At 42.4% G+C, this 13831-nt stretch overlaps 1 protein-coding gene across 23 annotated transcripts in view; it reads left to right on the forward strand.

The window, feature by feature from the left end:
• The window catches only part of RBFOX1 (RNA binding fox-1 homolog 1), a 2204869-nt gene that overhangs the window by 2121505 nt on the left and 69533 nt on the right, over positions 1-13831 (forward strand). For 16 of the 23 annotated variants that reach the window (XM_082429022.1, XM_082429011.1, XM_082429027.1 and 13 more), the window contains one exon: positions 290-370. The exons of the other annotated variants lie outside the window; for them this stretch is intronic. In XM_082429022.1, the coding sequence (XP_082285148.1) occupies positions 290-370 (81 nt within the window). The remainder of the gene's footprint in view (positions 1-289; positions 371-13831) is intronic. 23 annotated transcript variants of the gene reach the window in all.

Here is a 13831-nt window from a genome sequence, read left to right on the forward strand (position 1 = left end):
GCTCCCTTTTGATTATGCCATGCTGCCTGCATTCCTGATCTGAAACCAGACCCCACTACCCAAACCCCATGTGCAAAAAGAATGACATGTGTGTGGTGGGCTGGGCGGGTGGGCTCCTACCAATCCCCTTTGGCTAAGGCAGGGGGCTTCCCTGGGTGTCCCCATCCTGCGCTCGGGCGTGCGGCTGTGTTTTCATTTCTCTGCCTTTCTCGTTTGCGTTGCCGTGATCTCCCAGGTGTAGCGTGCCTGTCCCCCAACCAGATACCATCTCTCTCTCTCTCTTCCGTAGGCACCGTGCTGTTGTGCCAGGCAAACCAGGAGGGATCTTCCATGTACAGTGCCCCCAGCTCACTTGTATATACCTCCGCAAGTAAGCCCGCTCTCGTGGCTCTTTTTGTTTTGTGACATAAGTCTGAGTCCAATCACCTTCCCTGCCATGTAAGTCCTCTCCCACTCCCGCTGCACCACCCTCCCTTGCTGCTCTCTGTGAGGTGAAGCTGACTCTCATAAGCATGTCTCTGGTTTTCCCTGTTGCCGTAGCATCTAACCCCTCTGCTCATGTCTGAATCCTCACTTCCCAGCTGTCCCAGCCATTCGTCGTTAGACCTTTGTCAGGACTGGGGCCAAAGGATGGGACGTGGGGCTTTGGGTTGGGGGCAGGGGGATGGGAGGTGGGGGGGGGACATAGTTCGTTGCCTGCCTTCTATCGCAGCTTTGCAAATCGATACGAAAATAATTGAAATAAAATATGCAGGCCATCCAAGTGGCACCCTACCCTAGCAAAAGGTGCTTGGTTGGTGATCTTGGGCACAGTTTTCTCATTGTGGGAAATATTACTAGCCCGTGGCCAGTGACTTGTTTGCAAGGCTGTTATCATCCTTTGTGATTCCACTAAGGAGGAAGAAATAAAAGAAAAATGTGGTTCTCCCCCATTTAACTGGGGGGGGGGCGGAAATGATAATTAGAAAAGCACTTTAATAGATATAGCCATGAATTGCTAGGGGGAGGAGACCAAAAATAAATATGGAACAGAGATCACAGTGTTGGCACGGAAAAAATCAAGGATTTCTCTGCCTGGGATCGATCCTCTGGAGTGGAGAATGCCCCGCCCCCACCCCAATTCCCAGAGCAGGTTGCAGAATTACAAGTTCTAGCTGAGTCCACCGTGGTTCTCCAGCTGGTTTGCCCCTCCTCAAGTCCCCTGGCACAGCCGAGACCTTACCCTCTATTTCATACAGTGCGTCTACACCCTGGAGAATCCCCATAACTGCCAAATGGGTCCTCATTGGGATTGGTGATCAAAAGTGAGTCCGGGGGCCAGAGGGAAGGTGGGCTGCTTCTGAGATCAGCTAGAGGAGGGGGCAGGTGGAGAGCAGAGGCAACGGCCTCAGGGTAATTAAGAGGATGAGAGACAAGAGGGGAATCTTCACCATGTACCAAGATCTAGCATCTCAATTTCCAAAGACTGAGACAATTCAAACTCTTCGCTGCGGGGGCAAAGGTTAGAAGCAGTCACAGGGAAGCCAAAAGCATCATGGTTATGAGAAACCCGAGGGTCCCTGAAGTCATCGGGTCATGGGAGTAGCCAGTTGTTTCTCCCAAGCAGAGTGTAATCTTCAGCAGAAGCTTTGACATTCTTTAAATGCAAGGTATTTTTCCGTGTCCCCAAGACGCCAAAATCTAACCATACTGGCAAGAAATGGTCCTTTCTGAATTTATGAATGTTGTCCCATTTGGGCCAGTGTAAATTATTTGCATATGTCTCCTAAAACTAGAAAGCTACTGCACATTTTCACAGGCTCAACCTTGTTTAATCCTCAAAATCTGCACCAGGTAGGTATTATAATGTTTGCTTTACAGCTGAGGAAATGGAGGGCAATGAGAAGTGGAATGATTCACCCAGGATCACACAGCCAGGATATGGTAGATTTGTTTTTTGAACTTGGTGAGATTAATCAACTTTTGTCTGCTTTTCGGGCTCTGTTTGACTCTAAATCTCATCATCTTTCCATTGTAAATACCTGTCCCTCCTTCTCCATTAATGTTATTTTCCGTAGGAGAGAGGGTGACCCAAACTCACCATAGTGTTAGACCCAGAGTATTATTTGGGGTTTTCTCTAACATTGTTGTCCTACAGAACTGTATAGAATGAAGTGTTTTATATCTGCACAGTTCAGTACACATGCTCGTGGGACCGAGGCACAGAATTTTTAATTTCATTTAATTTTACTTAATGTTACTCTAATTAGCCACCTGGGGCTGATGGCTACCATCTTGGACAGCATGGCTCTCTACGATTATATGCTGTATGTATATTTCACTTTTCTTTATAGAAGTGAACAAAACAAATTAACTCCAAAAAAGGGCTAGTTTGGATTGGTATAGCTATTCTAAAGTGACTTGGGGAAAATGTGTGTCATAAATGCCAAGAATGGAAATACGTCACAAATTCTCCAAATTAAAATAGGTAGAGCATACAGAGAGAATAAAATCACCTAAAGCAGGGATCAGCAAACCACAGCCCAAGGGCCAAATCCAGCCCCCAGCCTGTTTTTGTAACACTGGTGAGCTAAGAATGGGCTTCTTAGATTTTTCAAAGGATTAAAAAACAAAACAAAAACAAAAAATAATATGTGACAGACGTAGGTGGCCCACAAAAGCCTAAAATACTGACATTCTGGCTCTTTACAGAAAAAAGGTGTGCTGATCTCTGATTTAAAAGGTCCATTTTATTATTACAAACCCAAAAGGGCAATATCATATCACTCTTTATAATTAGACTTCTCTTCCTGAGTTTCAAAGTTAAAATTTATAATAATTATAGAAACTGTGTCGTGTGTCCAACACCCTTCATTTTTAAATTGCACAATCCATCATATTACCTACGCAGTTTTCATCCTATTATTTTCACTTATTATCATGTCATATGTACTTTATGAAAATATGTTAATGGCCTCATAATAACCTATTGTTTAATGATATTATATTTTAATCTATCCACCCACTGCGTTGTTGGGTACTTAGGTTGATAGCAATTTTTCAAAAATATTAAGGAAAATAAATGTCCTTGTATACACTTTGTATATAATAGTTTTAAGGAAAACGATTAAATAGCTAATAACAAAGCAAAACAAAAACTAGTTTCTTGCAATAAGGATCTTCGCTTGTCAATTCCTTAAGCAACAGTATTCGGTTTGACAAGCTCAATTGGTATTTTGTAAGGACAGCCGACCCTGAGACCCTTCCTGCTCCACTTGGGTTCCCAGGGGTGTGAGATCGTTTCCATCTTGAGGCAATGGTGCTGAGTGTAAAGATGACCCATCCCTCCCTAAGACACATCGCTAAGGTTTCCTTTCTGCTCTAGTTCTCAGGATCAGCAATGCCTTTTGGAACTAGACTGTTGGCAGTTAGCTGGCTTCTTTGGAATACTCACTTATATTTTCTCTTCCAGATTAAGGTGTATATCCTAGTACAAAGTCACACCGTATTGTCTATAAATAATTCAGCCAGAAAGTAAAGGTTCATTTTTACACGCACACACACACACAATCTGGGGACCCACACGTAGGGTCACCTAAGATTCTTTTCCTTTCTCCAGGTCTGATAGACACAGGGCTGAGAGCCACGTGCCTTGTCTTGGAAGTCTGAATGGCATGGCCTCTTTTTCTCTAAGAATCCAGCCTTCTTCCCCAAAGCTGAGGCTCCCTTACGTCTCAGCAATTTTTTTAGGCTACACCAGTGTTTCAACTTGAAAAATGCATGTTTCTCATTTTTATCTAACAGTCGTGCTCCAGAAGCCAGGTGTGTGTAAATTACACTTTTGTCAATGGGATCCTATGTGTTTACGGACTTTCAGGATTAATCCTGAGTTTGTGCTTTTTTCCATGGATCTTTAGCTGGCCTTGGATGTTTTGACTTAAATTGCCCCTCTGCCTGGCAGAATAGCTAATCATCTGTAAATAACACCCTTAATGCAGTAGGAGAGTTGGTTTTTAAAGGAACCCTGCTGAATTAGTCTGTAATGAAAATAATTCCTACTGAAGTTAACTGTTTTTTAAGATGCATTTTTGCATAATGGGTTTTTCCCCCTTTAAGTGAATCATCCTCATAACATGATCCAGAACATGAAAGCATTAAGAGAAAGATTTTCACTCAGAGCTCAATATCAATACAACCGAATCCCATAGATTTTTCCCATCACATTCCCACTGAGTCCAGTATTTCCTCCTTTTCCCCAAACTTTACCCTCATGTGAAACCCCAGTTCAAGTTGTGGTCCCAGAATATCCTCTTATTTGTCCTAATAAACCACTTCCATCCATAGTGTATCAGATTTAAATGAAGTCTGATCAAAACTGTGGAGAATTAGGCAAGATCACCTTGGACCAAAAAATTTAATATTAATATTTTGTCTAAAAAATATTAACCTTTAATCTACTAAGTTAAACTAATTAAATAAAATTATTTTATCGATTTTCAAATAACTGTAATTAATTAATTAACATTGTGCTTTGCTTTGAGTAGCAAACAATGTAGCCCCTCAACAGAGATGTTTGGTGAAAGTGGGGTCAGGGCTGGGGACCTGCTCAGTGCCCACTCCTTCCTAGGGCCAGGGGTCTGGAGGCTCCTTCTGTCAGGGGAAGGGCACCAGCTATATTATTGTCTGCAGTGTTTGCATATATCAAGTGGTTGCTTATGTCAAAAAAGGCTTCAGGGGCTTCCCTGGTGGCGCAGTGGTTGAGAATCTGCCTGCTAATTCAGGGGACACGGGTTCGAGCCCTGGTCTGGGAGGATCCCACATGCCACAGAGCAACTGGGCCCATGAGCCACAATTACTGAGCCTGCGCGTCTGGAGCCTGTTCTCCGCAACAAGAGAGGCCGCGATAGTGTAAGGCCCGCGCACCGCGATGAAGAGTGGCCCCCGCTTGCTGCAACTAGAGAAAGCCCTCGCACAGAAACGAAGACCCAACACAGACAAAAATAAATAAATAAAATAAAATTTAAAAATTAAAAAAAAAAAAAGATAGCATTATGTAATGGCAATTCTATAAAAAAAAAAAAAAAGGCTTCAGGCTGAGAGTTCATTAGTCTTTTCCAAATAATCCAAAGCAATGGTAAGTTTAGATAAATGTAAATTTGAGTAGATGTATTAAATATTAACAAAATCAAATATACTGACAGCAGATTATTTCTCTGTTAAACAATTATACACTTGAGAAAAATTTGACCTAGTTCACATATAACAAATCTGATCCAAGAAAATGCCTGAATCTGAAATCATGGTGGTGTTCAACTAACTGAAAAACCTCCCTGCAAATCAAGCACTAACATTTGTGAGTAGTGAATTCCTCCATCTTCTAAAGTTCTTCGGGTTATTATTCGACAGATCTTGGGAGCTCTTAAATTTATTTTCTTTTGGTTTAGTGCATCTTCAGGCATCCTTAGACCTGACCTAAGAAAAAAACAGCTTAAGGCAGAAATAGGAAGGTAAAGAGCATATCACCTTTCTTCACCTTTCTTTCAAATGAAGACATTACCTCCATTTTTTTTTTTTAAACGTCTCTTTTTAAATTTATTTATTTATTTTTGGCTGTGTTGAGTCTTAGTTTCTGTGAGAGGGCTTTCTCCAATTGCGGCGAGCGGGGGCCACTCTTCATTGCGGTGTGCGGGCCTCTCACTGTCGCGGCCTCTCTTGTTGCGGAGCACAAGCTCCAGACATGCAGGCTTAGTAGTTGTGGCTCATGGGCCCAGTTGCTCCGCAGCATGTGGGATCCTCCCAGACCAGGGCTTGAACCTGCGTCCCCTGCATCAGCAGGCAGACTCTCAACCTCTGCGCCACCAGGGAAGCCCAAGACATTACCTCCATTTTACTTAGTTGAAATATCAAGAGGTAAATCATTGGTTCCATGAATGGGAACGCCCACTTCCAATTTGGATTAGCAAAGCCAGCTCTCACCGATCCTTATTTCCATATGGAGTAGTGTCCAGAAATAGGTAAATGCTACCAGCTTTATTTTGTTGTCTTTACAGTTTAATGAATAGATTTTAAATTACAAAAATAGCACGTACTCACTGTAATGAGGGAAGCAGACAAATACACACACATACACACACACACACACACACACACACATCTGTATGGAATAATGTAGTAATATCCCCCAACTTATCCCCAGACACACGCCTTTCAAGTAATCCATATTGACTCCCTGGTAAGTATCTTTTCACATTTTGTCCATAACAATGCAGGGAAGGACATACACACATGAAATGTGGGGTGTGAGCAGTTTGTTTTTATACAGAGGGGAGCAGTAGCATCTATATTATATGCACATTACACATGTTGATCACATTTTGTTTCACTGAATAACACATTTTCACTCTCTCTTATTAAGCCTTTTTGATAATTTCATGCTGTTCCATGGTGTGGATGGTCCAGCGTTCATGCAACCATCTCTGTCCACAGACATTCAAACTCCTTCTTTTTCAGCCTCTCCCTAAAGGCTGCAACAAACATCGTTACATACATACGCTCTGACATACCTGTGTTCCAAATGCCACATCGAGGTTCCCAAACACAGGATTGTCAGCCCCTCCCACATTCCTGCCAGCACCTGCATAGTTTGCTCTTTTTAAATTTTGCAAACCAGGTGGGTGAAAAATAGCATCTAGTTTGCTCTAGTTGCCTTTGCCTTTCATTTAGTGAGGAATATCATCTTTCACATAGTTAATTGTCATTTGGACGTTACCTCTTGTGGATTTCCAATACACATCTGCCCGTTTCTCTTCCAAGTTTTTCTCATTTTATTTTTTAATTCACATTGAGAGGAAATTATTCATGAGGGACATTATCTATGAATCCCATAGATGTTACAAACATAATTCCTGTGTTGGCCATTCGATTCTGCTTCCATTCCATTCTACATTTTTAATAGTATAGGTAAATGTATCTGTCCTTCTTTTTGTTACCAGCTTTAGACATAATTTTAAATGACAAAATCCCTGCCAGGAGCAAGTTTTATTTAGCACCGTATAGTTTTCTCGGCTGCTGTAACAAAATACCATAGGTTGGGCACCTGAAACAACAGAAATTTATATCTTGTGGTTCTGGAGACTGGAAGTCTGAGATCAGGGTGCCAGCATGGTCAGTTCTGATAAGAACTTTCTTCCTGGCTCATAGATGGTTGCCTCACATGGCAGAGACAGCAAGCTTTCAGATATCTCTTCTTATAAGAACACTAATCCCTTCATGAGGGCCCCACCCTCAAGACCTCATCTAAACTTAATCACTTCCCAAAGGCCCCCATCTTCAAATACCATCACAATGGGAGTTAGGGCATCATCTTGTGAATTTGGGGGAGACACAATTCAGTCCATAGCAAGTCCCTTGACACACAGGTGCCACTTTTATTTGTCAAGGGCCAGAAAAACATTTTCCAACAGAAATTTCTATATGGTCCCATATGCTTATCCATGCAAACAGGTGTATTTTCACACACTTCCGCGGAAGCCATGGCTGAATTTTTAGATCCATGTAAGGACAAATTGTAAATTAAAAGAAAGATGACTGTTAATTCCCCCTGGATATTTTCACCCCTGACTACAGAAAAAAAAAAAAAATCTGATATCCCAGGCAAATGCTCAAGAACCTAAATGTTATCAAAATGCAAAAGCATCTTCTCCTTGATTAACTTTTATGAAACTCAAGGGCAAGTGTAGTGGCAAAGTTTTAATTGATGTATTGATTGCAGATTTTATGGAAGTAATTGTGTGGAATTCATAAAACAATGATTTAAGTGGCAGAAACATACATAAATCAGGCCTGCCCTGGTCTACTTTTAGATAATTGATAGAATTTCCATTGCTTTCTGTAATTAAAGTAACAGCCTAAATTAATTGATGGCTTCCTCTTTCTTCTGCCCAACACAGAAAATGTCAGTAGGTGGAGTTCAGTTAATAGAAGGTGCACGAACAGGTCATTGTGTTACTGATACATTGGTTTAAAGAACTGTGCCCTTTTTTGTCTCTATTCTGGTAACTGAGACTTCGTGGTGGCCTCCGAGAGGCTTTTTCTAATATTTTCTGGAGGAATCGCTTACAAGAATAATAATCAGTGCTGGGGCAAGGCAAGTGAGGCACTGACTTCAGACAAAATTTAAAGAGGCACCAAAAAACTCAGTCATCAAGATAAATAACATTTTAACGCAATACAGTAATTCCCCTACATACGAACCTTCAAGTTTCGAACTTTCAAAGATGTAAACGTGCGTTCGCCTGTCCAATTACGTAACTTAGTTCATGTGTCTGGCGTACATTGTCACATGCGTGCATCTTCTACAAGTGGCTGTGCTTTTGTGTACTTTACTGTACAGTACTGTGTAGAGTACAGTAGTACAGTATCTTTATTTCAAGCCCAGGATGTCTGGAAGCAAGAGTAAAAGCAATGGTATATAGCTGATTGTGTGAGTGGGGTACCTAGGTTAATTTTGTTGGACTTACGAACAAATTGGACTTAACGAACTCGCCCTCAGAACAGAACCCATTCGTATGTAGGGGACTTACTGTATTTTTTTAAAAATGGAAATGAATGGAAAAAGATCCATGATCAACAAAATATCAAAATTTTCCGTCAAGATGAATATTATTCATTTTTCTTTTGCTGTAGGATCCAATATGGCTAAGCCCAGCACTTCTTTATTGAAATTTTGAGAGTCTGTTCATCAAGGATTTTTTAATAATCATTTTAACTTCTTTAAAAATTGCATTAAAATATGATTTATCCTAATCATGGGGATTTTGGTGCCCTCTCCCCCTTACATTTTATGCCCAAGGTGAGGCCTAGTTCCAGCCCTGAAATAATAAAAAAATAAAATAATCGTAATGGTAATAATAAGCAATGGTTTTTGAGCACTTACTATAGTTAAGCATTCTGCTAAGCCCTTCACATGAATGTTCTCACTTAATCCTCACAGGAAAACTATGAAATAGGCATTATTATTATCGTGCCCCCTTTTCACATGAAGAAATTTAGTCTTTGAGGGATTGAAGAACTGGCCACGGTCACCCAGCTGGATCAACTTTGAACCAGCCTAACTGCATCCCGAGCCTTCCATCTTTACTCGTCTCTAAACTTACACACCAGAGGCTCCTTGCTCTGCCCTGGAAAAGTCTGAGCAGAGAGGGGTCAGGTGGGCACTCTAGACAGCTGTCCGTTCTCTGCATTCAAGCCCCAATGTTGTGCTTACTCCTTTCCATCCCAAAATCTCTGGAGAGTCCTTTTCCCCCCTATCTGATCTGTCTGGCCAGGGGGTTGGCACAACTGTTCTTTGAAAAGCCAGATAGTCAATATTTCCAGTCCTATGTCCCACCTGGTCTCCACTGCAACTACTCAACCGTGTCCTTATAGCTTGAAAGTAGCCACAGACAATACATAAATGAATAGGTGTGGCTGGACTTCCCATAACAGTTTATTTACAAAAATAGTCTTTGTGCCAGATTTGTTTACCAACCCCTTTGTCAGGCCATCATTCTCCTTTAAAGGGCAGGACACAGGTCAGCTGGCTACCTGGGTGTGGAGGTAAAAGGAGACTTCTTTTTATGTGCAGTGTGGTGTCCCTTTTGCATTTTGTGCCATTTTATCATATTTTAAAACAAATAATGTCAGGTAGGGCACATAAAGAGGATACCCTTTTCCTGGTCCATAGTAAAGTAAGATACGTGCATAGATTCAGTCTAGATACAATGGATTGACTTAGCTTTGCTCTCACAATAAACAACAAAGAAACACAGCTGGATTTGGAGCCATGATTTTGGAGCTGCTGGACTTCTCTATGACCTGCCCTAGTTTCCCTGGGATAAATGGTGCAACTCTGTCCACGTACACAGGATCCCTCAACTTCTGCCTGGGCTCCTTCTGTTTCCTCCCACACACTTCCAACAAGGCTGGTCCGAAAGGTCCTCCAGACTGCATCCTTCTAATCAGGAATCAGTGGCCGGCTTTTCCCACGTCTGTGACTCAGCATTATGGTGTCAACATACCTAAGACCCCTTATCATCATCTCTGAAATAATTCCTTCGAGCCTTTAGTCATTCTATCAGTCCTTTGATGGGGGGAGGGAGGTGAAAATGCATGACTTCATTCAACCAATCTTTATCAAGTTCTTTCTGTGCCAGGCACCATTCTACACACTGCAATACCCCGTGAACCATACGTCCACAAGTCAGCATCTGCAGTGCCCACATTCTTGTGGGCAAGACAGAAAATAGACAGATACATAACGCTGAGATTGCAGAATCGCAAACACAGTACTCAGGGGTAGTTGGGAGGCTGCACCCAACAGGAGACTTACCCACTGTCAACACTGCCTTCTGAATACCTCTTGGAAGGTGAACTAAGTATCACTGCTTTCACCATCACTTGGCTCTAGAGACACACTTGGCTACTGAAATCCTATTTCCCTCACTGAGCCCACAGATGGAGAGATTGTGAGGCACCTACTGTGTGCCAGGCTCTGCCTGTCGCCCTCAATCATAGCACATGCCTGACTTAATGACCAGTGATTGTCCACAGTTGGACACAGCCGTCCAGCTACCCCTACTGATGGATGGACTCCAGGAGCCATTCTTTCTGCAGTCCTGAAGCACCGTCTCTTTGCTTTGCTTCCTCTGCCCTGTTTTCTGATGGCCCAGCACATCTCTGACTTATTAACAGGTGGTTTTAAGAGTTTTTTACTAGCTCTTACGTTAACTTAGTTATTCCATATGGACACCAGTTTTCAGAACAGGTTCAGTTGTATTTTCAGTCCTTGCCTCTACCTCCCCCACCCACCCCCGAGCTGATTAGCTCCTTTACCGACATCTGTGGTTACTCTGGCTGACTCACGGTCACAGACCACTTCGTTGTTACTGTTGTGTTCTTCTTCCCTCCTTCCTTCCTTCCTCCCTCCCTCCCTCCCTGCTTGCTTTCTTCCTTCCTTCCTATCTCTCTTTCTCTCTCTCTTTCTTTCTTTCTACCAACTTCAGGAAAATTCTTAAAAAACAGTAGTTGAACACCCTCAGCTGTTCACAGGGAAGGCTCCGCAGAGAAGAAGCCACAATTCAGGCAGCTGCTCTCCCAGCACTTTGGTTATTAATCTCCATGCAGAAGGGGGACTTTTGTCTTTTTCAGATGGGGGTCTTGCTGCTGCAAAAGGCTGCCAATTGCAAAAACTACCATCCCGTGGTGTGCCCCCAGACATCTTATTCATCTTGATATTTCTTGCACAGAAATACATGTGACAGATAAGGAGTCACTGGAGAACGGTTTGCTTTGTGTCAAACAGATATTAAAACAATAAACTACGTTGCCCTGGGATCCTGGCGCGTGCACAGCCAGAGAACGAGGCCGAGATGAGATGTTTCTGGAAGGCAGTGAGGCAGTTGTTCTGGGAGAATTCCCTGGAAACCCCAAGTCCTGTGATAGCCTTGACAGAAAGTACTTTTTCTTAAGAGGATCCACACACAGCCTGGTGCAGCGCCCACATTGACCTCCTCGACCATGACCCTGCGCACCTTCCCCCAGCCCTCGGCAGAGGCCAGAGGGAAATTCTTCAGTGGGTGAAAAGCTTATTTGAAGAATTTATTGTTTAAGCACTCATCTGCACTTTATTTGCTTTCTCAAACTAATGTGGCTTTGTTTGTTTTTTTACTAATATTTGTTTTTCACTCTTTTTTTAAAACTTTTATTTTTCTATTAGAGTTGATTTACAATATTTTAGGTGTCCAGCAAAGTGATTCAGTTATATACATATAAACATATAATTATATATATATTCTTTTAAAGATTCAGTTATATATATAATATATAGAATATATGTATTCTTTTCAGATTCACTTATATATTATATATAATATATATATAAAATATATTATTTTTCAGATTCAGTTATATATATAATATATATATATATTCCTTTTCAGATTCTTTTCCATTATAGGTTATTACAAGGTATTGAATATAGTTCCCTGTGCTACACAGTAGGTTCTTGTTGGTTATCTATTTTATACACAGTAGTGTGTATCTGTTAATCTCAAACTCCTAATTTATCCCTCCCCTACCCCCTTTTCCCTTTGGTAACCATAAGTGTGTTTTCTTTGTCTGTGAGTTCTATTTCTGCTTTGTAAATAAGTTCATTTGCATCATTTTTTTAGCTTCCCCATAGAAGTGATCTCATATGATATTCGTCTTTCTCTAATGTGGATTTAAAATGGAAAAAGAAACTCCTCTTCTGAGCTCAGAGCTCTGAACATGAAATTTGCAGGGGCCAAAGATGAGACCCTGTTTGATTGCTGGAAGATAAGGGCGCAGGTGCATGTGTTTAGGGAGCCTGGCTTTGCAAAGGGAGCCAAGCCCTCTCAAAGTCTGCACAGCTGGGAGTGAGCAGCTTAGTACAGGGCTCCTCAACCCCTGGACCGCGGATCAGTACGGGTCCTCGGCCTGCTAGGAACCGGGCCACACAGCACACGCTGAGCAGCGAGCGAGCGAAGCTTCATCTGCCTCTCCCCATCGCTCGCATCACCCCCTGAACCATCTCCACCCCTGCCCCCGCCACTGATCCGTGGAAAAATTGTCTTCCACCAAACTGGTCCCTGGTGCCAAAAAGGTTGGGGACCACTGGCTTAGTAGGGAAGTAAGAACCACCAATGACACTCATATAATTCAAGCCCTGGAGCAGGGACGCTTGGTGTTTCTTGCATAGAAACGTGTCCAACCACAGAGGTGGCCCCCTCCTTCCCTTGCCTTATTTCTCTTCAAAAGCAAATCTCCCCATGCAGTGCAAAGATGCATGAAAGGAGGCTGAGCTTACCTCCCACCGGAGGGGAAGGAGCCTGGTACAGTTCATGTAAACACAATCATTTAAACACTTAACTTCACTAAGAACTCCAAAAACACCACTGTCTTAAATCATGTGTTCATTCACGTGAAAGTACTGACATTCCAAGAGCTATTTTATTGCTACTGGGGAACTCGGTGGTGGGGGGAGTGTTTGTTAACAAAAGACCATTTTCAGGACCAAATAACACACCACATATTTTAGATCCATCTCCTTGGGTTTGGTTTGCATGCCCTGTAGGCTCTTGACACCTGATTGCCTTTTGTGTAACAAACAAACGTACAAGAGCCCCCTCTATGGGCACACCTGCCCAAGGATATATATCATCCCCACCCTTGGTCATTGCTATAGAGATCCAAGAAGCATTTCCCAAAGATCTTTTCTTTTGTCAGCAAATCTTAGTCCCCAGTATTAGTTTTGCAAAATTCTCCTGAAGCAATAAAAAATTTGTAGGAGAAGAGCTGGATTCAGGCAGAGCTGGGTCCTAATCGTCATGGTACACTAGCAGTGTGACCTTGGCCAAGTCTTTTTGCCATGAACGTCTTCATGACTACCTGCTTACCTGTGAGCATTAAATGAAATCCTTGTGTAAAAAGACTCTCAGGCTGCTTGAGGCATTGCAGCTCCTCTAACAAATGGCTCTTCTTTCCTTTTCTTTCTTAGAAGCCATCTTCTCCAGGTACTTTTGAAAGTTCACCAAAAAAGCTGGTTTGGAAGGTTTATGTTAGTCTAGTGCCTGGACAACTGGACCATTTCTGAATGGTCTTCCTTCAGTCTGTTCTATGTGGGTGTTTGGGGAGGGCTCCAGCTGGGATATCAGGGAGGTGATCCCGGGGTCCAGACAGCACCTGTCCTCCAGGTTTGCTCAGGGTGTTGCTCAAAAGATCAGGACTCAGTTTTCAAGTCTGGAAGCTGGCTCTCAAGATCAGATGGGCCTCAACACAAACCGACCAGCTCTAC

This window comes from Balaenoptera physalus (assembly GCF_965194825.1).
Source record: "Balaenoptera physalus genome assembly, chromosome: 16".
In the NCBI taxonomy this organism is placed as follows: Eukaryota; Metazoa; Chordata; class Mammalia; order Artiodactyla; family Balaenopteridae; genus Balaenoptera; species Balaenoptera physalus.